Source organism: Mizuhopecten yessoensis, unplaced genomic scaffold (genome assembly GCF_002113885.1).
Source record: "Mizuhopecten yessoensis strain PY_sf001 unplaced genomic scaffold, ASM211388v2 scaffold716303, whole genome shotgun sequence".
Classification (NCBI taxonomy): Eukaryota; Metazoa; Mollusca; class Bivalvia; order Pectinida; family Pectinidae; genus Mizuhopecten; species Mizuhopecten yessoensis.
This window is the reverse complement of record NW_018480049.1, coordinates 118136-142977: the sequence shown is the minus strand read 5'-3', so window position 1 is coordinate 142977 and position 24842 is coordinate 118136. Positions and strand designations below refer to the sequence as shown.

Here is a 24842-nt window from a genome sequence, read left to right as displayed (position 1 = left end):
CGTTTTATGAGCGCTGTTCTGATCTCATTTGGACATGTTCAGATTCCCTTACCTTTCCGGAAAACATTATCTCCTTGTACTCATGGTGAGCAAGTTTGGAAAATGGTTTGGTTTAGCAACTAGCAGAGTCAGCCATACGGTTGTTTAAATAGATATTTGTGAAGTTCTGGAATACACTACAAACGACGTGGGTCTATAAATATAACGTAACCCGGTATTGGGGGGAAATGTAATACAGAAGCATGATCAGCTATTATTTCGTCTTTCGAAAATTTGGACAGTGAAGAGGAACGTTGATGTTTGCAAGTGAAGAATTGTTAAGATGCCATTAGTTACTGTGAAGGGAAGAATCCGTGACACATTCCAAGATAGGAATCTTTCCTGTTTGTGTCTTCGGTTCATGTCGTCTTTTCAGATCCGTGATATGCGACCATCATTATTTGATTATATATTATTAGATATTCGTATAAATATAAATGGGGCAAAGAAGTAATTCCGACAGTGTGGACAAGTTTAGGTTGTCATATTTTCGGAGCGATCCGCTCCTTTATCAAGACACAGTGAAACAGAACAGTTACATGTACATATACATCATATTACAAGAAGATAGAACTGATATACTATAATTGAACGGATCGCTCCGAAAATTTTGACAACCTAAACTTGTACACAAATGTGTATAAACAAGGCAAGTCAGAGAAGCAATTGATGTTGAATTTATTTACGTTTCATTTCACGTTCAATATAAGTATAATCATATTGTACTCGCATATGGTTTAATATAACTTGGAAATATTTCAAGTTACATTTATCATCAACAAAAGTATTCACCATATCGAGACAAGAACATAGTCATTATATACCATTGATTTACAATGTTACATGTGTACAACAGTTGACGACTTATAAGTGTGTAGATTAAGTAGATAAACATGACATAACAAAGACAAACCTGGAACTGTGTCCGTCTTCATAAACTTCAATGCATGTTGGTCTTTTTTTTTTTTTACCTTTTACCTGCAAATTAGCTGTAATTCCATGTTTTTATCGTTTCAGATAGCACAAGTTTATTGTCCAAATGTACATATCCCTGTGAGCTAAGCATACTCGCCAGGACAATAAACATGTGCTACCTACGACGACAAATAAAGACAAGCAGTATCGCTGTTATATAAAACAAAGCTGTTCCTTAGGAATACTTCATATCTTATGTATAAATTTTATAGTAATAAGCGCTGTAATGAAATACTCAGGGTCATCTCGGGGGCAACAAGCCCTCTAAGAGATGGTATGGTCACCCAAAATTTTCAATTTCATGACAGTCATATATATATAATAATAACATCAATCCAACATGTCAACAATTTTCTTTGTACATGGATTGGAAAAGCATCACTGGCTTACAGAATTACTCTGTAATATGCCCCCTATACAAATTCTTAAGCATTATTGTGTAGGTTATCTTTGTATTATTTTCAACAAGCAACATATGACAACTATTATCTGACCTTATCACAATTCTGATAGATTTATTATCTTAAACAGAATAAATTTGTTTCAGATTAAATATTGTTAAGGGCAAGTGTTTTCAAGCTAGTCCAGGGCTGCATAAAATATGTTTACATTATCCAACATTCCTATTCCCTATATATACATGAAATAATGTGTAACTTTAAATCGTGTCATCTAGTTATCCCACAGCTGTCTCCCTTGGTCTGTGTCATCTAGTTATCCCACAGCTGTCTCCCTTGGTCTGTGTCATCTAGTTATCCCACAGTTGTCTCCCTTAGTCTATATGGTGTTCTAGTGAAATCTTCTAATAAAAACGTTTACAACCTTCAGTTTGATAAATTATTGCTGTTAAAAATTAAATTCAAATATTGATGGAATTTATAACAAGTTATGGTGAAATAATCTATAAAATTTCACTAACTTAAAATGCCACCATGAAAAAAAATGTTACGTTATCTTGATCAACTTAACTATTCATAGACAGTTTCAACAACCAATTTCATTCCACATAATTTATATACACCTTCAATTAGGTGGAAAGTTTATGCAGGAATATCATGGTACAGTATTGTAGATATTACCTCTAGAAGTCAAGTATCATTAGTAATATGTATATAAATACCAGATTATACCTACATGCCGAAATCCATCGATGACCTTTCCTGCAGCACAAACTCTACTCAAAGCATCTTCAAAATCACTAGAAGACCAGTTTAAGTATCATGAAATAATTTAACAATATTTTGAGATTTTGACCAATAATTAATCTCAAGGATCTAGTAATAACATATTATTTTATGTTTCCTAACGAAACACTAACACATACAGTTGTCGACAAAGCAGTTACAACAGTGGGAATAGTTCAAGCAAAACAATGGTATCCACAATCTATATACCTTTCAGACAATACATACATAGAAAAACGTCTCAAAAACTAGCAGAATTGCACTATCAGACCCAATAAATAAACTTTTGAGTCAAAATTGTAAATCATGAATTCCATTCATCATCTCAGTCTGTGGAGCATAAATAAGTTACACTTATAGCATGTGCAAATCTGTCAGAAATATAGTACGCAGTGGGGGGGTTGGGGGTGTCACAGAGGATATATCAGAAGTTACCATGGTAACTACAGCACTCAGGGGAAAGTCATACTGGATAAGTGAGCAGTTACCACGGCAACTACAGGCGGGGTCACAGTAGAAAATCTGAATAATTTAGTAGTTACCATGGTAACGATAACACCAAATGGTTGATGACTGTGTGGTTACCATGGAAACAAGTACAGGAGATATTGAAATATACTCTCACAGTTACTTACAGTCAGTGGATTAAAATGTGTGTTGCATACATCATACTTTCATAAAATGTTGTTATTCTTATGAAAGGGTATATGTAACACTATTTGCATTTACTTGATCAAGGTTTCTTTTTGTGATTTTTGTCAATTAAGTATATCAAACACAGATCAGCCTGTAAGAACTTATACCTAATCCCTTTGATACTAATCAACAGAACATATCTAAATAAATTGAAACACAGCTTAATTGAAGATGTTTTAAGCATTCAGATTCTAGTTATGACAGGTATGCATATGTTTACATCAGATCACCTTTTACAATAGGACAGACACAACCCTGTCTCCATCTGTTGATACTCCTTCCATGATGGAAACACGGATACCTGTCCTGCTCTCATCATGGTAACCAAGACAGGTGTAACGGTCAATTTAGCAATAACCGGGAAAGGGAAAACAATCTCAAAAAATTCTTTTACACATCGACATAACACAATGTAAAAGTGAATCACAAGAGATGAAGGCATGAAACAAGTATTACAGTGAATATAAGATGTGTTTGAGGATGATAACTACTACCAGTTAACTCATTTACCCCTGAAGACACATTTAAACTCTTCCGATTCAAAGGTTGGAATAGTTCATTATGAAATTTCAGGGGTGAATGATTTAACTATAATTCGTAATTTAGCAGCGAAGGTTATGACAGAATTTCTAGTTACAGCTTCAGAATTTATTCAACGTCTATAACAATAACTATAATAATACTAGTAGCAGCAGCATTCGCAAGAAATATATTAAGAGTTACTTCCCTTACCTCTATGTGCTACTGATTAGAATCAAATCTTCTTGTCCTACTGATAAAACAGCTCCAAGAAGAATAAATACTAATTTACAAATAAACAAAACTCAATAATCATTTAAATATTTCCAAATAAGAGTACATCACCTATGTACTCACCAATGTACCGGAACGTTTTCCTTGGCTATAATGGTTAACACCTGGGATGAAATACATTTCAAAATGAAAGACATTCTTTCTTTAATGTAATACTGTAGACTATTTATACCCAATATAAGAAATACGTGTTGAGTGAAATGCAAAATGATGACCTCACAAGTAAGCAATGGAAGATCAGTTGATAAAACAAATATTATTATAAGTAATCCACAGTATTTTTGATGATATCATACAAATGAAATTTCCATAAAAGACTTAGCCGAAAAAATATATGTGGATTCTGTTTTAATTAAAATTTAATAATATTTTCATGATGTTGAATTAAAAATCAGTGGCAGACAAAGTGTTCGGACTAATGGAGGGGTTCGAACAAGTGACTGAGATTCAAACCAAGAAACGGGAACTTCTGGGTTCTCAATTTGACAAAATATCCAATCTTTGCTTCAAAAATAAGTGATGAGCCCAAAAGTCACCTGTACCCTCCCAAGATCAACCAATGGTGAGATAAATAACTTCCTAATATGACAAAGAAGAAAGAATATAGTATCTTTACATGCAATTCTATCAGCGATGCTATACATATGATGTGTGATAATCTTCGAAAATAATGCATGAAATGATATTCTATGAAGATAGCTATCCTGTCTTTCTGGGGTGAAATATGAACAGATTCTGGGGTGGAATAAACAGTAGTATCCCAGGTCTGCGTCACTTTATGTCACTAACCAATGTTGAAAAAAGTGTTTTATCAAAAGAAAAATACTATTGTTTTCTCTCTCTTTTAAGTAGAGACAATATACCATTTCGTACCTTAGAAAGGGATTTAATACACAACACCGACAAGAAACGTTACAGACTGAAAACATACGTAATGTTATCACGTTGCTAAACTGTCCTATATTTACCACAGCAAGCCATCTTAAACAATATCCATCCCTTCCAACAACATATTGGCCCCCATGTTCAGTTTGTTTCCACTTTTACACAACACATCATTCGCACAAAGCAATAACAATACTTTTTATCACATTCAACTTTTGGCATATACACTGAACACATCATAAACCCAGTCAAATTTGTACATGTCTACTGATCCAACGTTACTCAATGAAGCTTTAACAGGTTAACCGACTTATTTCCGTTTACTAGAATCTGTTGTGCCCAAATCTAGACTCTGCCACTCATCCATGTCGTCATCGTTAGCCCAGACTTCATTGTCCCAACCTGAATTTCCATTGGTTTGTGAGGGAGTGTCCTCTCCGAGGTCTACAAGGTTTCCAACCAGTGGCTCCTTCTGCTTCTTGGGGGAGGAGAACCCGTCACCCCAGTCTGCATCGTCCCAGCCTTCATTACTCTTGCTGGCTGTCTTGGAAGACTTTTTACTTTGGTTTTTAGGACTAGACTTTTTACTTTTATTTACTTTATTGTCTGATTCGCCCCAGTTGTCCCACTCACTCTCATCCTTTTTGGGTTTTGAAGACTTTGATTGAAGGGGCTTCTCATCATTAAGCCATGCTTCGAATTCATCCTCTTCCGTATTCCTGTCCTCCGAAAAACTCTGATCGTTGTAATCGCCGGATTGTAATTTCTTCTGTTTTTTCTTGCCGTCCTGCCAGTCACCTTCCCAGCTGTCCCACGAATCCTCATCCGACAAAAGACGATTTTTACTTGGATCTCTACAATGAAGAAATTTCAAAATGAGTTTAAATCTCCAACAAGCTCCTGGAACTAAAGCTCAGATTTTTACTGGGATACCAGCAATTAGCAAAATGTCAAAAAAAAACAACAGTTTCAATATTGAATCAATATTCACTAACTACAGTCTAAATCATTTACTCTGCTATGCTCAATATTTGATTATCTAGCCTGGAAAAACATTATGAAAGGAACTGTTGAATAAAAACAGTGAAAAGGCTTGTTTGACTTATATTCCCACATCGAAAATACGTAGTGAAATGTATGCCATGATATGTCTATGCTGTTTCTGCATACCCAATGACACACCGTCATCACTTATCATCCAACATCTAAATGCCGCCAGTGAGAACAGATTATCATAGCAATGTATGTCATTTCTCCCCTGGGAATAAAGGAATAAGCAAATTTATCTTGGAGTTTCATCTATTGAGCACAAGCTTTACCTCTGTGGAGACGCATTGTCTGTGAGCAGAGAGGATTTCTCCCCCGGACTGGTGTCCACCGATGACAAGGTGGTCTTAGGCTCCCCCCACAGAGACTGGAAGTTGGTCCATCCCTTCGAACTGGCAGACGACAGCTAGAAAACAAGGATACAGAATGTACACAAAGCAGTCTTATCTTACTTTACACATTATACATGAGGTACAGTATCAGCACCAACATCAACACTGGCTCGTGCTTGTAGGCTTAGTTTACACACAGTTATAACACACACATTTTTAACTCATTCACCCCTGACATTTCATAATGAACTATTCCAACCTTTGAATTGGAAGGGTTCAAATGAGTCTTCAGGGGTGAAATATGAGTCAAATCATAGCCTGTTTATACTCCCCACATTGAAGGAAAGGGTGTTGTATACTGGAATCATATGGTGTCTGTCTGTCCATCCATCTGTCTGTAGACAGAAGTTTGGCCAGCACAACACTTCTTAACTTCTCACCTAATTTTTAGGAAACTTGGTACAGATGAGCGGCACCTTAATTTTTATGTCTATGATTTTCTCAGATGATATATTCCTTTTCTGATTTCATTTTATAAATCTTGTCAGACGGAGTTATGCCCTCTTTCAGGTTTTCCATTTATAAATTTTGTACAAAGTACTGCTCCTTTCCTTCCAAACAGACGTTTAAGATAGTTTGTACACAACCAAACAAAATCTTCTTAACAGATGTTTAAGATAGTTTGTACACAAACAAAACCTTTCTGATGTTAAAATTAAATCCAGAACTATATCCTTTGAAAGAAAATTGATGTAACAGTTTGTCTATGTCGTTATCACTTTTAATCTCTGCTACAAACTGCATGTTTATAACACTTTATAGAATGAGGTGATAAATATCTGATGCAGGCAGCATGATATATATGGCCTTGACGATTCCTACCACCTATATACATGTAATTATAGTTCAAGCTTAACCGTATCACCCCTGAAATTTCATAATGAACTATTCCAACCTTTGAATTGGAAGAGTTCAAATGTGTCCTCAGGGGTGAATAAGTTAACCTGGTAATGTTGTTACTGTATCAGGCCTTACAATATTCCAGTACACTGAACATGAGACAGACCATACATTATAAGTGTAGTGTATCAGATAGTGATGGGCAATCATTTTAAAATCATAATTGATAATCAGTTCTTATTCGGAAGTAGTAAACCGATTGAAGATCAATTGCATAATCGATTTGCAATTTTATAGGACTAAATACTCAAATAACGTGAGAACACTACTAATGCATCAATAGACAGAGTTGTTCACTACACATCAGCTTTCATTCTTTTATAAGGAATATATTTCAAGCAGTTTTTATGCAGTTTTGCCAATCATAATAGTGAAAATCGTAAGAATAAATGACTCGATGCACACATTACATTGTAGATATTTGACACTCTGATTTCAATAACGAACTGTTTATATCAGTTATGGCATTTGTAATTGATAATCAGAATTGGAAAGGGAAAACCAATTGATTTTCCATTATAATCGATCATCAGCCATCATTAGCATCAGATCTTCACTCTTACATTGTTCCACCACCCTTAACATGGTGCAGCCCCTTGTAGTATTTCAGACCTTACAATAAATTAAAATAGGCTATGAATTTTAAAATGTCTTCAAAGTACTGGAATTCACTGACTGGACTGTACTGTACTGTGCCACCTTTCACCACTGAGGGCCAAATGTTTGATTCCTGCAGCAGATAGCTAATAAAATTTGCACTACTGAAATTAAATTTCATTTAACCTGAAATTTCATTTTAATGAACTCATTATTTTCTGGTATGATGCTCCTAACTGGAAGCTTTTCTAAATTGATCATTCAGTTGGTAAAACATTAACTACAATGTTCAACAAATTAAAGTTGAATAATAATACATAACGTTGGATACAAAACAATACTGCTTTCATACCTCATGAAAGTGTGGGTATGTATGGTAGCTGTTTTCTTAGAGTATCACAGCAGTAAACAGCATTCACTGTGATAGTATACGTATTGCTGAATTCATCTGCTACTTAATTAAGTTACTGTAACTTCTAAAACTAATCAATGAAATGGTAATCTTTGTTAAGAGTCTGTAATGCGAATTAGTTGCAGAGTTCAAATGTACCTTCAGGGGTGAATGAGTTAATAGGGTTCTAGAATACACTGAAAATTTTTCACGACAAACTGTGATAACTTAATCATATCTTTTACTTAAAATTCTACTGTCCCATAGCTTTGACTTTGAACAGGGTTTTACCGGTACATATGTATATACCCTTGTGACCTAAAGGTCCTTTCTGTACATACCTTTGATGCAAAGCCACTCATGGAGCTGCCGACTTCATTCAACAGTTGTCCTTCTTTTACCTGGAAATATATATTTAGCATAATGAGTAAGAATTTATTTCAAAGTCTATAATTTCAGATTTTTACCTGAAAAACATAGTTTTGAATTTCCACAATTTTTATCCAGAAATCAAGTTTTTAATTTTCACATTTTACCCGAAATCAACTTTTTAATTTCGACATTTTTATCCGGAAAAAAGATTTTTTTACTCCTATTCACTTTACCCGTCCTCATATGACCCTGGCTGTCGGGAGGACGTTGATATTCATTTTATATCGGAAAAGGAATTTCCATTATGTCAATGAACAATTACGTTTTCATTTATTTGAATATCATAAGCATCCATAATGAAGAATTGCAAATCTTTAATACATAATATTTAGTTGTCTTTCTCCAATATCTGATCAAAAGGAATTTTGAATATATTCCTTTCAATGTGAACATTTATCTATATAAGTAAACTTCTAGAATGAAGAACGGTATATCTTTAATACTTCATTCCAGTTGTCCTTTCTCCAATATCAGAATGCTACAAAGTTTAAGGATCAGAAAGAAGTTTTTAATCATAGAACTTTCCCTAAACAAGGAAGTTCTAGAACCGTGAAGACTGACATCTGACTGCAGGTAATCAGAGATTGTCTCTCTAAAGGACTAAACATTGTCACTAACAAATAACAACAAACAATGCTAACTAAGGGTAAACTAAAGGAAAAATACCAAAACAGCATGCAAAGTAATAAATGTATTAATAAACGAGTCTGATTACAGAAAAAAGGTAAAGTTTCAGGCCTTTCAACTCACAACAAATACGAGGGCTTCCTTAAATGTCCTGATATCCAAGCTGAGACATTACAATTATGTATGTACCAGATTGTCATGTGGAGTTCGTTCAAGTTACCAGTTATATTGGTCAGAGTTGGTGCAGGTGTACTGTATTCTAAGTGGTCTTTACACACTATTAGTAATACAGGGTTGCCAAGTCTCACGGCATGAGACAAAATCTCACGCTGAGACGTCCTAACTCACGCTAAAGTGTGTCTCACGCCACGTGAGCCATCAATCTCACGCTGAGACGTCCTAACTCACGCTAAAGTGTGTCTTACGCCACATGAGCCATCAATCTCACGCTGAGACGTCCTAACTCACGCTAAAGTATGTCTCACGCCACGTGAGCCATCAATCTCACGCTGAGACGTCCTAACTCACGCTAAAGTGTGTCTCACGCCACGTGAGCCATCAATCTCACGCATTCCAAAATGTTCTCCCTCCATGTTACGCGAAGCCGTGAAATCGGGAAACTTTTAGCTTGGACCGTACTAAGGGGAATAACTCCAATTGCAATGTCATGTTTTGGATGTTAGCTTGTGCGAGGCGTCACTTTACAGTACATCCGGTGGAAACAAAAGTAAATACATCGTAAGGCGAGATCAACAATCCAGAAGCTATAGTAGTCAGAGAAAGAATCTCAACACCTGAAACGACGTAACACCGCGACGTCGTCTAAAGTCTCACACCTTGGAAAACCCAGTGGAGGGCTCCTTACAGGTTGGCAACCCCGGTAATATTAATGTTATGTAGTAATACACTGGGTATTAGTTCTAATGTAAGTCAGTAAGGGACTGGAGTGTACCTTGTCCTTAGTGGGTTTGATGACAGACTCGTTGACTGATTGGCCGAGTTCCTTGGTCTTGGCTGCAGTAAGATTCGCTACATGTGATGCCTAGGGGTCACAACAACATTCATCATAACATAACACAAAACACAACAACTAGGGAGTGAAATAATCAAATAAAATCATACATACATTGTATTAAATCAATCTTAAAAAGCTTTGGTAAAAAGAGAAAAAACGTACATTCCACAACTTATAATGTGCTAGAGAATTCAAAAGGATAAACATACATTTACTAAAATAAAGTCACATGAATGAGTGAAATTGGTAGCCTACTGGAAAGTATAATGCTGCATTTTCCCAAATACCATTACCAACAATGCAAAAGACCTGGCTAACTTTCAAATATATTATGGTGTTTTTGTTCACATTTTGCCCTTAATGATTCTTGTCCCGCTGCACGTAAGTTTTTCGTATATACAGTAACCTCCCCTTAGCTTCGGTTTGGATATTACTGTAGCACAGTTAGGCCAGAAAACTACCATTGACTCAGTGCTACAGTAGCTCAGGTGGTTAGTGATAGTGTAACAGTCGGAAGTCCAGGGTTCAAATCACGATCTACCCCCGCTAAATTCTTCATTCAGAACACTTATTATTGATTAAATTTTGTTTATTTCGTCTTCATTATTTTTTCAAGTCCTTCAAGGTGTGTTTTTTTCTTTTCAGAAATGATTTATCAAAGCTGTAGTCATGATGCCAGAAAACGTTTTTCCAATATTTCGTTACAGTATTTGGCAGTGGTTTGAGTATCCTGAAAAGGTCAACAGTTATATGTACCCTGTAAAACACTACACATACAAAGCAGTGCAGTAAACAGTCATATACATTGTACTGACTACAACATTCCCAGGCTTCAGCCTTATGAAGAGTTTTATTAAGGTTTCCCCATCAGTACAGCGTTATATGCTTTCTGCTATACATTGTAAGTCACTCGAGCCATTTACTATATCTCAGTCAGCACCATCCAGCACAATTTTATGAGTAAAGACCACCTGCATGTCTCAGAGGCTGGCTTTATCGCAGAATAATGCGAGCCAGTTTTGGAAAAAGGTAGAGATGGCATGATAGACCTCCATAATGCATTGCACAGAATTATGGCCCTGTGTAAAATAAAACATGTCTAAAACTAACTGGAGACCGAAGTACAGGCATGAAACCTCTCACTGTAAAATAATGAAGATTTATGTATGGCATTTTCAGCTTTACCACATTTCACGTACATAGCATCTGTGTGCTTGAAACTTTCAAAAAAAAAAAAATAGAGGTGTTAACTGGAAAGAACACTCGACATTAAACAAATTTATAACAGTTGGACAACTTGTTCGATAAATTAAAGCGATCTGCCTATGAAGATAATTCTGAATACATGTTTATTGTAGATTGTAACATAAACGAGAATCACAACATTTACGCAGTCTCATTTCAAAATGCCACCGGAATCATTACCGAGCTACACCTATTACATTTAGGTGTGACATTCTGTGTGGCATATGTCTGATGCTGTTTTAACGACACATTTATTATGATTTAGTTTTTGTTCCTAGATTTTCAGTCCTGAAATCTACACTAATGGCTTCACTTTCTGTCGACAGTTCTGCCGCAGTTAGATCAAAATATCAGGATGACCTAAATGCTAAACCAACGGATATTTCACTCTCTGTGTGCATGCCTTTATATTCAATAACTCTACTGGTAGTCTGGGAGTCATTTTATAGTGCAACGTGTTGGTTTTTACATACAAAATGTATATGAAATTAAATTTTCTGCTTATTATACTGATCAACAATATTTAATATTTGCTCAAAATCACCAGAAAAAGACAAGAACAGGGTGCTCTGTCTATAACTGCGCGAATTAGCAGCATTGCTTGCGATGCATTTAAAGTACAACTCTTCTTAAGCTGTTAGTTACCGAATTGGAAATTATCATCTTGTTGGTTGCTACGGAAACAAATGCATTTCTCTGAAAACAGTCTGCCGAATTGCCAGTCTATCGCTTCGGGATTATAATCAAGAACCCAACATTTTCTCCACTTGCCAATTTAGCTAAGTGTACAGCTAGAACTGCTTCATCAGTTTGACGTTTTAAGTTGTTGGCATCTAAATACATGTTTTCATGTACATGGCATATATATAGGATCTTACATGAGTTTCCATTTCATTTGAGATTTATGAAATGAGTCTAAGAATTTTTAGAATTAACGAGCCTCTGGCGAGCTAAAATGAAAAATTTGTGATGAGTTTCATAAATTTCATATGAAATGAAAATGAGTGTAAGATCCTCTTTATCACATAATCAAGATTTGTGACATTTACTCGTGTAAAACGACAATTTCCAAGCAACCTTGAAATGAAAAAAGGCGCTATTTTGAGTCCAATGCATAATTCTGTGACGTCATGTACTTGTCCTAGGCATGACGTCACAATTGAAACAGTTGAAACTAACAACCAGTCACAGGGCTGATAGGTCATATTACATGGGTTATTAAGCAAAAAATATGTCATGGGTATATTCACTGGACAACACAGTACATTATGTGATAAAATGTCATACATAGGCACTCCTAGTTTGAAATAATTGACTAGGAGTGCCTATGACTAAAGATCTCCTTTTAAAAATGTTTGGATGGGGAAAAGATCCGTCCCAACATCAAACATTTTAAAAGTAGAAGTTCTTTTTTCGAACTAAGGCACTCTATAGTATAGTTACCCCTTAGTTACTTGACTGAGGCCAGGTAATGCCTTACCTAGTGGTGTTATATCTAACTCAGGCCCGAGATATCCTAGCCTTTCCCCTTAGTTACTTGACTGGGGCCAGGTAATTCCTTACCTAGTGGTGTTATATCTAACTCAGGCCCGAGGTATTCCACATGTATTCATAGCCCTCCACATGTGTTCATAGCCCTCCACATGTATCCATAGCCCACCAGATGTATCCATGGCCCTCCACATGTATCCATAGCCCTCCACATGTATCCATAGCATTCACATGTATCCATAGCCTTCCACATGTATCCTTAGCCTTCCACAGGTATCCATAGCCCTTCACATGTACCCATAGCCCTCCACATGTATCCATAGCCCTCCACATGTATCCATAGCCCTTCATGTGAACCCATGGCCCTCCACATGTATCCATAGCCCTCCACATGTATCCATAGCCCTACACGTGAACCCATGGCCCTCCACATGTATCCATAGCCCTCCACATGTATCCATAGCCCTCCACATGTATCCATAGCCCTTCACATGTATCCATAGCCCTCCACATGTATCCATAGCCCTCCACATGTATCCATAGCCCACCAGATGTATCCATAGCCCTACACATGTATCCATAGCCCTTCACATGTATCCATAGCCCTCCACATGTATCCATAGCCCACCACATGTACCCATAGCCCTCCACATGTATCCATAGCCCTTCACATGTAACCATAGCCCTCCACATGCATCCATAGCCCTCCACATGTATCCGTGGCCCTTCACATATATCCATAGCCCTCCATGTGAACCCATGGCCCTCCACATGTATCCATAGCCCTTCACATATATCCATAGCCTTCCACATGTATCCATAGCCCTCCACATGTATCCATTGCCCTACACGTGAACCCATGGCCCTCCACATGTATCCATAGCCCACCACATGTACCCATAGCCCTCCACATGTATCCATTGCCCTACACATGAACCCATGGCCCTCCACATGTATACATAGCCCTCAAAATGTATCCATAGCCCTCCACATGCATCCATAGCCCTCCACATGTATCCAGAGCCCTCCACATGTATCCATAGCCCACCAGATGTATCCATGGCCCGCCACATGTATCCATAGCCCTCCACATCTATCCATAGCCCTCCACATGTATCCCTAGCCCTCCACATGTATCCATAGCCCTCCACATGTATCCATAGCCATTCACATATATCCATAGCCCTCCACATGTATCCATAGCATTCACATTGTATCCATAGCCCTTCACATGTATCCATAGCATTCACATTGTATCCATAGCCCTCCACATGTATCGATAGCCCTTCACATGTATCCATAGCCCTACACGTGAACCCATGGCCCTCCACATGTATCCATAGCCCTACACGTGAACCCATGGCCCTCCACATGTATCCATAGCCCACCACATGTATCCATAGCCCTCCACATGTATCCATAGCCCTCCACATGTATCCATAGCCTTCACATGTATCCATAGCCCTTCACATGTACCCATAACCCTCCACATATATCCATAGCCCTTCATGTGAACCCATGGCCCTCCACATGTATCCATAGCCCTTCACATATATCCATAGCCCTCCACATGTATCCATAGCCCTTCACATATATCCATAGCCCTCCACATGTATCCATAGCCTTCACATGTATCCATAGCCCTTCACATGTACCCATAACCCTCCACATGTATCCATAGCATTCACATGTATCCACAGCATTCACATGTTTTTCATTTAGTGGAGGTAAAGACAAAACAACACACGTTTATCACTCAGTGCTAAAGTGTCCTAATTAAGCATGTGTGTCTATTGATTGATGACGGACACTCCTGTTGTCAGCTGATCAGAACACTAGATATCTCCACGGGGATAACACTGTATCTACCAATTTTTGTAATCAATTACAAGGACAGGTAATTACTCAGTGGCGAGATAAAAACAGAAAAATGTTTCCGTAATTTATTTGTATGTTTCTACCAATAAACCAATATACCTTAATACACATTACTGCCAAAGCCTTTATTGACACCTGTGACCATATCAGGTGCGAACAGGCTAGCATACACATGTAACATGTCATTATATTTTCCAATGCCTCAGCTAGGAGTCGAACCCAGGACCTCTGGTTTACTAGTGTTATGCTCCACGGAATGAGCTACAGAGAATCTGTCCCTAGCCGAGTCAGTAAGGACACGGCTAGTATTTTACCAGGGTGACACACACTTAGTACTACCTACACTGTAACAGCCAAAATATTCTTTTTCAAGTTGCAAGCAATTCACTGTTTACTTTCTTACAGATTTCGTAAGGAAGAAATGGGCTTTGTGTATCACTTGATCTTCAGTAGACTGGTCTTTTATCATGGAATCAATGTCTGGAGTTGTGCATGTATGCACTAGATACTTACAAGCAAATAAAACAAAACTAGAAAATGTCTGTAAAGCATGAATGCTCCCTTGGCCTTGTGGTTGACCTATAAATAGCAACATTGACCTTGGCATTGACCTTGGGACCCTGAAATATTGTCATACTTTATCTTTGTATAAAAATATTGTGATATTTGACATTTGTATAAAGTTTGAAGAACGTTTCCTATGAAATGAGGTCGGTAGATTAAAGACAATAAATTGCAAAGCTACAGGCCATGGCCAGAATTAAGGCACATGCAGGACGGACATGGGTAACGCTATATACCCCACCCATAGCATTGCAGGGGGCATAATAACAATCAGAAAAGTTACTTTATGTACATATATTTGTATATCAATCCGGGAAAGCTATAAAATGGTTATTAATATATTTGCAATCCATACTGACATTGAATTTGCACAGAAATTTGCCAGAAATTTTGAATTATTTTTTCAAGGTAACATTTGAAATGTTCAAGCACGAAATTAAGAAAGGACTTACCTTAACATGTCATTCAGTAATTTCCTTTAAATTTGACTAATCACACTGTAGTAACAGTTCTTTGTTTCACAATCGAAAAAATTTCAACTCTATTAGACACAGATAATTTTTTCCTTTTATTAGCTATTGATGGGCATCAGCCTGAGACAAGTTTTTTCCCTTGCACAATTTCTCCATGTTCTTTTACCAATGTTTCCACTACAGAAAACCTTTGTCAAAACAGTTTTTTCCTGTATTTTTGTGACACTTGGGATTCATACCTGAGATCTCCAATCTCTAGACAGACATTCTTAAAGGACCAGCTACCCCACATCTCTAGCAATCAATCTAGACATGGGCTGCATTCGTTTATCACGATTCAAACGGTTGAACAGGTTGGACCAGAGTTTTTGGTTTATGAAATAAGGTAAGACCTAGCAATCTGATGCTGCTTTCAGGCAAGCCTTGACAAAGCCTTGCAAGACCTGCATGAACATATGCAGGTCCACCAGGATTTATACCCGAAAATGTATCATTTAAAAACGGACAAACTGGTAGAACCGGATATGCAGAAGGGGCCTAGTTCTCCAGCCGCTGGAGCTACCCATCATCAGTAATCAACCATTACTTTTGCTACACTTTTTTTTCAATAAGGGAATTAAACCCTTTTCAAGACTCCACCATATATAAAAACTCTTTACAAGCTCAGTACAAACCCTGTAATTGTGTTCACCAGTTACTTCGATGACTTTGAAACCTAAAAGACACATAAACATACATCAGAGTTGGATACCTGCTCTAGGTCTGCTGCCACTAACTCATAACACTCCAACTGTCCTGTACCAACAGCAAGACAAACTGTACTGCAGACTTGATACAATTTTACTGATTTGAGTTTAATCATTTAACACAGTCTCTGGATCAGATTTTGTTTTTATTCCATCTCAATTATTTATCACAAGAATGTTAGAGGAAGCTTTCCTGGTCCCAGATCGAGACTCGCAAAAACCAGCTGGCCTAAGGCTTATTCACAACTTCCTGTCATTGAAAGATTCAAATTATCTAATAAACTTCATCAAATTGGCACTGTATCAGCCGACTGAATTAGATAATAAGTTGGAAAATGTAATACAGATTACGTAATAGATAAAATACAGACATGAAAGATATCAATATATTTCTTCATTTACCAGGTCATAATAAGGCCAAATAAAACAGCATTACACATGTGTTTCTGGTACCATATCCATCCTAATTTCTGATGTCTACAGATAAACTTTTAAAAGAAATCACCATTATAAATGTTTTCTGCTGCTAGACTCCTTTGCAACACAACTCATCATTCACCCCTGAAATTCTATAATGAACTATTCCAAATAACCTTTGAATTGGAAGAGTTCAAATGTGTTTTCAGGGGTGAATGTCAGTTAAGAACACCTTATAAAGAAAGAGATTTAAAACTTTTAAGAAGCAAGCATTTTGTGTGGCATGGTGTTAATAGTTGAGTTTTTATACAATGACAGTTGTAGATCGGGTCAGTAATGACAGGGCTATAGTATACAGTTATTGTATGGGTGTGAGGGAAATAGCACTTTTAATGTCCCCTGAGACATTAACTAAGCCAAGGGAAATAGTTAATGTCAAGGGGGACAATAAAAGTGCTATTTCCCTCAAACCCATACAGTATCTGTTTTATTATACCAACAACAACAAAAATCCATTTCTTTTGTAAGTATTGGTCTGCTTCGTCTGGGTCTCTGAAACACTTACAGACTTTATCGTATTGTATGCAATGGAAGTAGAGATGTTCCAATGGAACATGAACGAAGCCAAAAATTCCGCGAAAATTTTAATGCAGGTCAAAATGCTCATTCCGGGTAAATAGCTCTAATGACTATTTACCTAATAAATAGTTTCTTGAAAGAGGTTATTTTGAATAGCATTTCTATTTTCTACTTTTATATAGTGTAAAAAAGAAGGTAGGTATTATAACATGTTGTAAGACACCTAGTGATGAAAACAGATAAAAAGGCAAATCATGGTAAAACCACTTATACTCTGTCACAACAATAAGTTTGACAGACTGATCCTCAGAAACTGTAATCAGTCTGTATACAGTAATAATACCTGTATTGTGAGTCACAATGCAGGTATTACTACTGTTTACAATATTGTATTTACCATAACCTGAGTGAACAAGAGATCCCAGAGGGATCTTGGCGCCCACCTTTGTACCATCTTCATTAGTTCTTTGTCAGTTCGATCTTTTCTCTTCTTTCCTCTAATCTGTTTGATCGAGTCATGTTAACAGTAAATGCACCTTGAGGTAACTTTTGATCTAAACTTAATACTGATGTGTATGAAAGCCCACCTTCAAAGGGAGTTTCTCATTTCACATATTTACTAGTACAGTACTTAATGTGAAAGAAATAGAATCGATCATTGCAATATGAGAAAGATCTGTCCAGTTCTTCTTTTAATCCATTTTGTTTTTATGATCAGTCTCAAAATTTAACATGCACAAAAAGAGATCAAGGAGAACCTACAAAATTTGAGAAAGAGCCCTCTGGTACTTCCCGAGAAATAGCGATAACAAACTTTCACTATCAAAATCCAAGATGGCTGCCTGTCGGCCATGTTGTTTATCACACAGCTAGGACCAAGGGGAACCTACATATAAAATTTAAGAAAGATCCCTCTAGTTCTTCTGGAGAAATAGCGGTAACAAACCCACACTATCAAAATCCAAGATGGCTGTCTGTCGGCCATGTTGTTTATCCAATCAGTCTAAAAAGTTGTCCTGCACAGCTAGGACCGAGGGGAACCTACAGATAAAATTTGAGAAAGATCCCACTAGTGCTTCTTGAGAAATAGCGATAACAAACTTTCACTATCAAAATCAAAGATGGCTGCCTGTCGGCCATGTTGTTTATCCGATCAGTCTCAAAAGTTGCCCTGCACAGCTAAGGGCCAAGGGTAACCTGCATATAAAATTTGAGAAAGATCCCTCTAGTGCTTCTTGAGAAATAGCAATAACAAGAATTGTTTAAGGACGGATGGCGGACAGCGGACGACGGACGATGGACGGACCACGGACCACGGACGCAGGGTGATTTGAATTGCCCACCATCAGATGATGGTGGGCTAAAAATCCTGATATGTCTTCACCAATAAACTTGCTCATGTGTCAATCAATGTCCTCTGCTTGAATCTTAACGTTAACAAGAATGCAGGGTTACAACATAGAACATTTCTCGCTAATCCCGACAATATAGAACGTTTCTGGTTCTGGCCACTTCTCGCTATCTGTACACCACTCAGGGAATGGATGCGTTATTGCTCACAAAATCAATACAGATTCCCACCTTGGCAGATTTGGGATGAAAGGAACAGAATAAAAGGACTTGCCTGAACCAATGCTTGTAACTGTGTCAACAAAAACTTGAAGATATTCCAGTATCATGTATGAATCATAAAAATATATCAACTATAGTGTGCTTGCCCGATCATACTTGTGAATCTGAATACACCAAACAGGAGCACCCCAAAAAACACCTTATATATTATCCTAGCTAAGTACTATAGTCTCAAATAGAAGAAAAACCTAAATGCCGGTTAAATCAAGTCCGTTCAAGAATGTATAAAATGTTCATCGTGTTTTTAAACAATTCTGTATTTCAATGTTTTTCTGATTTCAACCTCTATATATGCACTGCATTATCGCCTTTGTATTTCAGATTGCAGACATACCCCTGTGAACTATGATATTTCCTGTGCCATTGTTAAACTCCTGTCTTGGAATGACAACATACATGTATGTCAGATGTAAAACGGTCACAAGCTGAATCCCACGAATACTTACGATCTAAAGCCCAGTAACATCCAACAGACTGCCAGGTCTAGACTTTAAGTCGTGCCTGTAACATGTGTTCCAGCACTCGTCAACATCCACACTGCACAGTGGCGGAGCTCTTACTAACTCTACAGAGCCACCAAAGATGGCCACTGCATTTAAAATCAATACTCCAATGTGTCACCAGTGACTCTTGGTCATACCCATCCACACACACCTCAACATCATTGATCTCACATCAATAGCTTCTTTTACTTTCTTTTTGAATTATGACTTGTTGATAAGTTTGCACTTATATTAACTTCATCATTTTTACCTGTGAGGATTTTACCTATGGAGTTACCTACATATCTGTCATGCATGTATATCCAGGTGAAAGTATAAATAGACCATGATGTGTACATTTTGAAATCAACAACACTCCTGTGTATTATAGGTATATATTCACATGATAACGGATATAACAATTTAACTCATTCACCCCTGAAGACACATTTGAACTCATCCAATTCAATGGTTGGAAAAGTTCATTATAAAATTTCAGGGGTGAATGTGTTAAAAACAGGTAAGTCTACAGGTAAACATTTGATGATGTTACTGGAAAAAAAACAATCATAAATAAATAACAAATATTTCACTGAATCTGGACTTGTACCGAAGTCAAGCTACTGTGCTTGAAGGCGTAATATAAACCTAGCGAAATCTATAAATTACCATAAATCCACATGGGTATATACTATAAATGGCTATACAGCAGCATGACTAATTCTTAATGGATGATGAAGACATACTGATGACGCTAAAACTTGATGTTGAGATGAGAGACGGGCGCACTAATTACTTTGGACTCGTTAAGGAAACCTAGCTGATACATATCCAGCCTCTGCCTTTGATTGACACATACAGCATATATCTCCTAAATATAGCTAAAGTGTCATTTTTCCAACACGTGGGATTATCGACTGTATACACCTTTGGGTACATTCAATGTTATTGGTAGTATTTCTTTACATTATTTTGCTAATGCACAGCTGTAAAATACAATTTCCTCTCAGTACGCTGGAAATCTTCCACCGCCATTGCTAAGTATCACATTATCATGACCCATGCGCTCCCCGTTCATCTCCAATCTTTTTTCAAAGTGATGTTGTAAATTATACCTTTGCCTTTTGCTAACATGAGCTCCTAAAGGTTAATGATGTTCAGGTGTTATAGCTAGATCAAACAGTACGAATCAAACAGACTGTATATATATCCCAACCTGTACTAACTTTGGCTAACGGTGAAAGGGGGGGCCATGCTTAGTTACAATTGCTGACAGGATGGAAACTCGAGACAGGGAGCAGTTAGAGAGACAAACGTTGATTTGGTTACACTGGTGTGAAATGTTTGAGGGAGAAATCAAGAAATTACCACTGAGCACATATGTTTTTTACTGCTGAAGGGCAAATTTTAGTTTCCCCAATACACTAGTTTGTTGGGAAACATTTAGAACACTTACTGGGTAACAGCTTTTTAGCTATCAAAAGACACTGTTTTGGTTACAGACAATGAAAAATATTGACCTAGGGAGTGTACACGGTTGTATCAAGAATGCCCACTGCGGTTTGTTGTTTGCGATTTGAAATCAGGATGAAGTTATACACTGTTATACAGATTCTAATGGTGTGACATTGATATGACGAAGAAAAGATAATCAAGAATACAAAACAGAATTTTAGTGAGAATTAGCCATTCTAACAGACCGCTTGTGTTCTGCAGAGTTAAATTTGGGCAAATGGCTGATTCTTAGTCTCAAGTGAAGCCAAACTGGGAAATGGGCCAAGTTAACAGAAATAATTGAGTAAGAAAAAAGGGATTCTAAGTAAAATCAAAGCTAACCTGCAAAATAATTGGGTAGAAAACAGGCTCACTTTAAGTATAGCGATAATGGCGGATGAGCTGTGAGAAAAGGGTGAACAAAACTCTGATATAGCAATGTAAAATTGTAGGAAAAAACACTCTGAAAAAGTGAAATAAAAGTCAATCAGCATACATACATTATTGGTTTAGCCATGCAGACACCACAATTTGGCAAGTTGTAGAAAACAGCTATTAGGGTAAAAACTAGACAGTACAATATGTTGGTTGTAATACACTGTGTAATTCACCATGGGAGCTGAGGACTGGAAATATCAAACACAGAGTACATTTGTCACTTGGTAAAGCTTGTGAAACAGGTAAAGCTTGTGAAACAGGTAAAGCTTGTGAAACAGGTAAAGCTTGTGAAACAGGTAAAGCTTGTGAAACAGGTAAAGCTTGTGAAACAGAGCAATGGACACCATGTCCCTCCAGTCACTGACTTTATGTCAGGATTCCAGTTTCAAAGGACTGCCTTTTGCCTTTTGGCTTTTGGTGTACTTAAATTTGGTTGTGTCAATTGTAATAAATGACTTTTCAAATTATATTTCAGTTACCAAACTAATTACAAGTTACGTATTACAAATTACAAAGTACATACAGCTACTGATTAACTCATTCACCCCTAAGATTTCATAATGAACTATTCCAACCTTTGAATTGGAAGAGTTCAATGTGAGTTTGAGGGGTGAATGAGTTAAATGTTATTGCTATCGAGGGAATTAATTACTGTTAACATAAACTGTGCAAATCTATTCAAACTGTTCATTCAGCTTAAAATCTAATCCAATTTGCCAAAAATTGCTTTTGATACGTTTTTCTTAAAATTATTTTCTTTGTGAAGGAAATAACAGATTTAACCATCCTTTATCTCATCAACCAAAAGCAACAGTACATGGATAGGAGCTAATTAACTCATTCACCCCTAAAGACACATTTGAACTCTTCCAATTCAAAAGTTGGAGTAGTTCATTATGAAATTTCAGGGGTGAATGAGTTAACTTTCACATTACTTAGCTTGGTACTCACAAAGGACTTACTATATTTTTCTCTAATAAGGATACAATGTCAAAGACGACATTTATAGTCAAGGTGAGTCATGCAATCATATTTTCTTATGGATTAAAAGGTTGTATAAATGAATGCATCAAGGATTCGCTAGATTTTATAATGTCAGCCAGCTGGTAATTGTTTTCTCTAGCTTGCATTTGTTTTATTCTTAACATTGTCAGATAGTGGTTTTAGAAGACGCAGCAACATCCTTTGTCATACAGCAGCTTTAGAGGTCAAAGAAACATCTCTTTACATTGTCAGACCCCAGTTTTACAAGTCACAATNATTGGAATAGGTCACTTGAGCAAAGCTCAGGTGACCTAAAAAAACATCCTTTTTTCAGAATACAGCTTCAGAAGTCACAAAAGTGGACATTGTCAACCAGTAATCTCTTTAAGTCCAAAACAATGCATGTTTTATTGGGATTTCTTAGCGACGACTAGATATTTACGAATGCGTATGACACAGTGATCATGCAAGCAACATCGCAAACAACTGCTGGAGGCTTGAGGGAGGTGCAGTCTGACATTCTCATAGAAAAGCATTTCCATGGAAATTTGACTATTGATCAATAGTGTCGAGGGCAGGTCTTCCAGACAGGGTGTTCAGTAACACACTTATACGTTTTACAGCTCCTTGCTATTTCTCTCTCCCTGAAGATACTAAAAACACAAAACAATTCTAGAATATTTTTTTCTAAGATTTCATTCCATTTAGAAACAAGAGGCCAAATGGGTTTTTATTACTCATCTCAAAACGAAAAAAAAACAACTTCTAGAATATAAAGATTTCATTCCATACAGAAACAAGAGGCCAAAAGGGCTTGCAGCTGTATCACTCGTCTGTGATCTATCTCACACTTATGACCTTCAGATAAGGTCTATATGAAATGTATTTAAACAAACAAACAAAATTGGCGAATTATAGTCCCCCACCGAATGTGAAATGCACAGATGACAAATTTGTGCAGGAACTAATTTTATACATGAATGTTTGACAGACCCACCGTATTCAATAATGAATAGTGTCGGTGCTACAATTGCAAATAAATCTGGTGAATGTTTACTGGTTAGTTGTACCGTTTTATTATTAATTTGCATCTGGTGACACTATGTATGCTTCTTCTTCAATGCAAGTGAACCCATGCCCCAAGCAAGAAGTTCCAGTAACTAGAAGTGTAGGAGATAGAGCCTGGACAAACTTTTTCTTTGATGCAGGTCTAAGGTCAAAAACAGAGTGACCTACTTTGATATACGACACATCGCCTCACCAAAGTGAACCAATACCCCAAGTATGAAGTTCCAGTGACTGGTAGTGTAGGAGATAGAGCCTGGACAAACTTTTCTTTGATGTAGGTCAAAGGTCAAAATGTAGGTCAGAGTGACCTACTTTTGATACATGACACACCGCCTCACCAAAGTGAACCCATACACCAAGTATGAAGTTCCAGTGACAAGTAGTGTAGGAGATAGAGCCCGGACAAGATAGCGGAAGGACGGAAGGAAGGATGGTTGGACGGAAGGACGGATGAAAATGACGCAAAACTATAGGCCCCCCCCCCCCCTCGGTTCCTGGTGGTGGACTGATAAGCTAAATATTATTACTCTACACATTATGGATTTCTGTTCGAAAAATTGTATTACTCTTCACCTTATATTTAATCTTTCTTAGAATAATATTAACACATTTTACTAATTTGACCTTTAAAGTTGGTCTAGCTCATTCATTCAGACCTAAAACTTCAAATCATTAAGCTACCAGCCAAATAGCATGATCCTAGGCCTCTTGAATATTCAGAAGAAGTTGTTTAAAAGTTTTCACAAATTTGACTGATGCATTATAATAGGAAATGTAAAATATTAAGCTTTAGACTTACCACAATATAGAATTACCCTCAAATACAAATTAGATCAGCATGTCAGCTACTAGCTTTAGACTTAACGCAATAAAGAATTACCCTCAAAATAAAAAGTTTAGCATGTCAGCTACTAGCTTTAGACTTAACAGAATAAAGAATTACCCTCATAATAAAAAGTTTAGCAGGGCAGCTATCAGCTTAATTTAGATTTCACTCATTATAGAATTACCCTCAAGTACAAAGTTCAGCATGTCAGCCACTAGTTAAAGACTTAACACAATATAGAATTACCCTCAAAGTTTAGCTATAAACTACTACCTTCAGATTTAAACACCTGACCGAATTACCCTTAAATACAAACCTTAAACTGAGTTCATCTGTAGACATAACACCTAATACAGAATGGCCGTCAAATACAAACCTAAGATGCACAGCAAACCACAGGACTCCAGGTGCCGTGAAAGTGTGACGTTGTGTAAATGTTCAATCAATTCAAATGTAACCCTGTCTCCGTCAACGACAAAAACACATCCAATATTCTCCGCGCTCCTGCCCAGGTCACAGGAAATCAAGGACT

The 24842-nt window shown here is 37.1% G+C and overlaps 1 protein-coding gene across 1 annotated transcript in view; it reads right to left on the bottom strand.

Annotated features, from left to right (window-relative positions):
• Nucleotides 1-700: 700 nt before the first annotated feature.
• LOC110442828 (ADP-ribosylation factor GTPase-activating protein 1-like) overlaps nt 701-24842 on the bottom strand; it is a 46748-nt gene continuing 22606 nt past the window's right edge. The window contains exons 8-11 of the mRNA XM_021486640.1: nt 9931-10020; nt 8261-8320; nt 5912-6045; nt 701-5446 (exon numbers count right to left, since the gene is read on the bottom strand). Coding sequence (XP_021342315.1) covers nt 4903-5446; nt 5912-6045; nt 8261-8320; nt 9931-10020 — 828 coding nt within the window. The 3' untranslated portion in view covers nt 701-4902. The remainder of the gene's footprint in view (nt 5447-5911; nt 6046-8260; nt 8321-9930; nt 10021-24842) is intronic.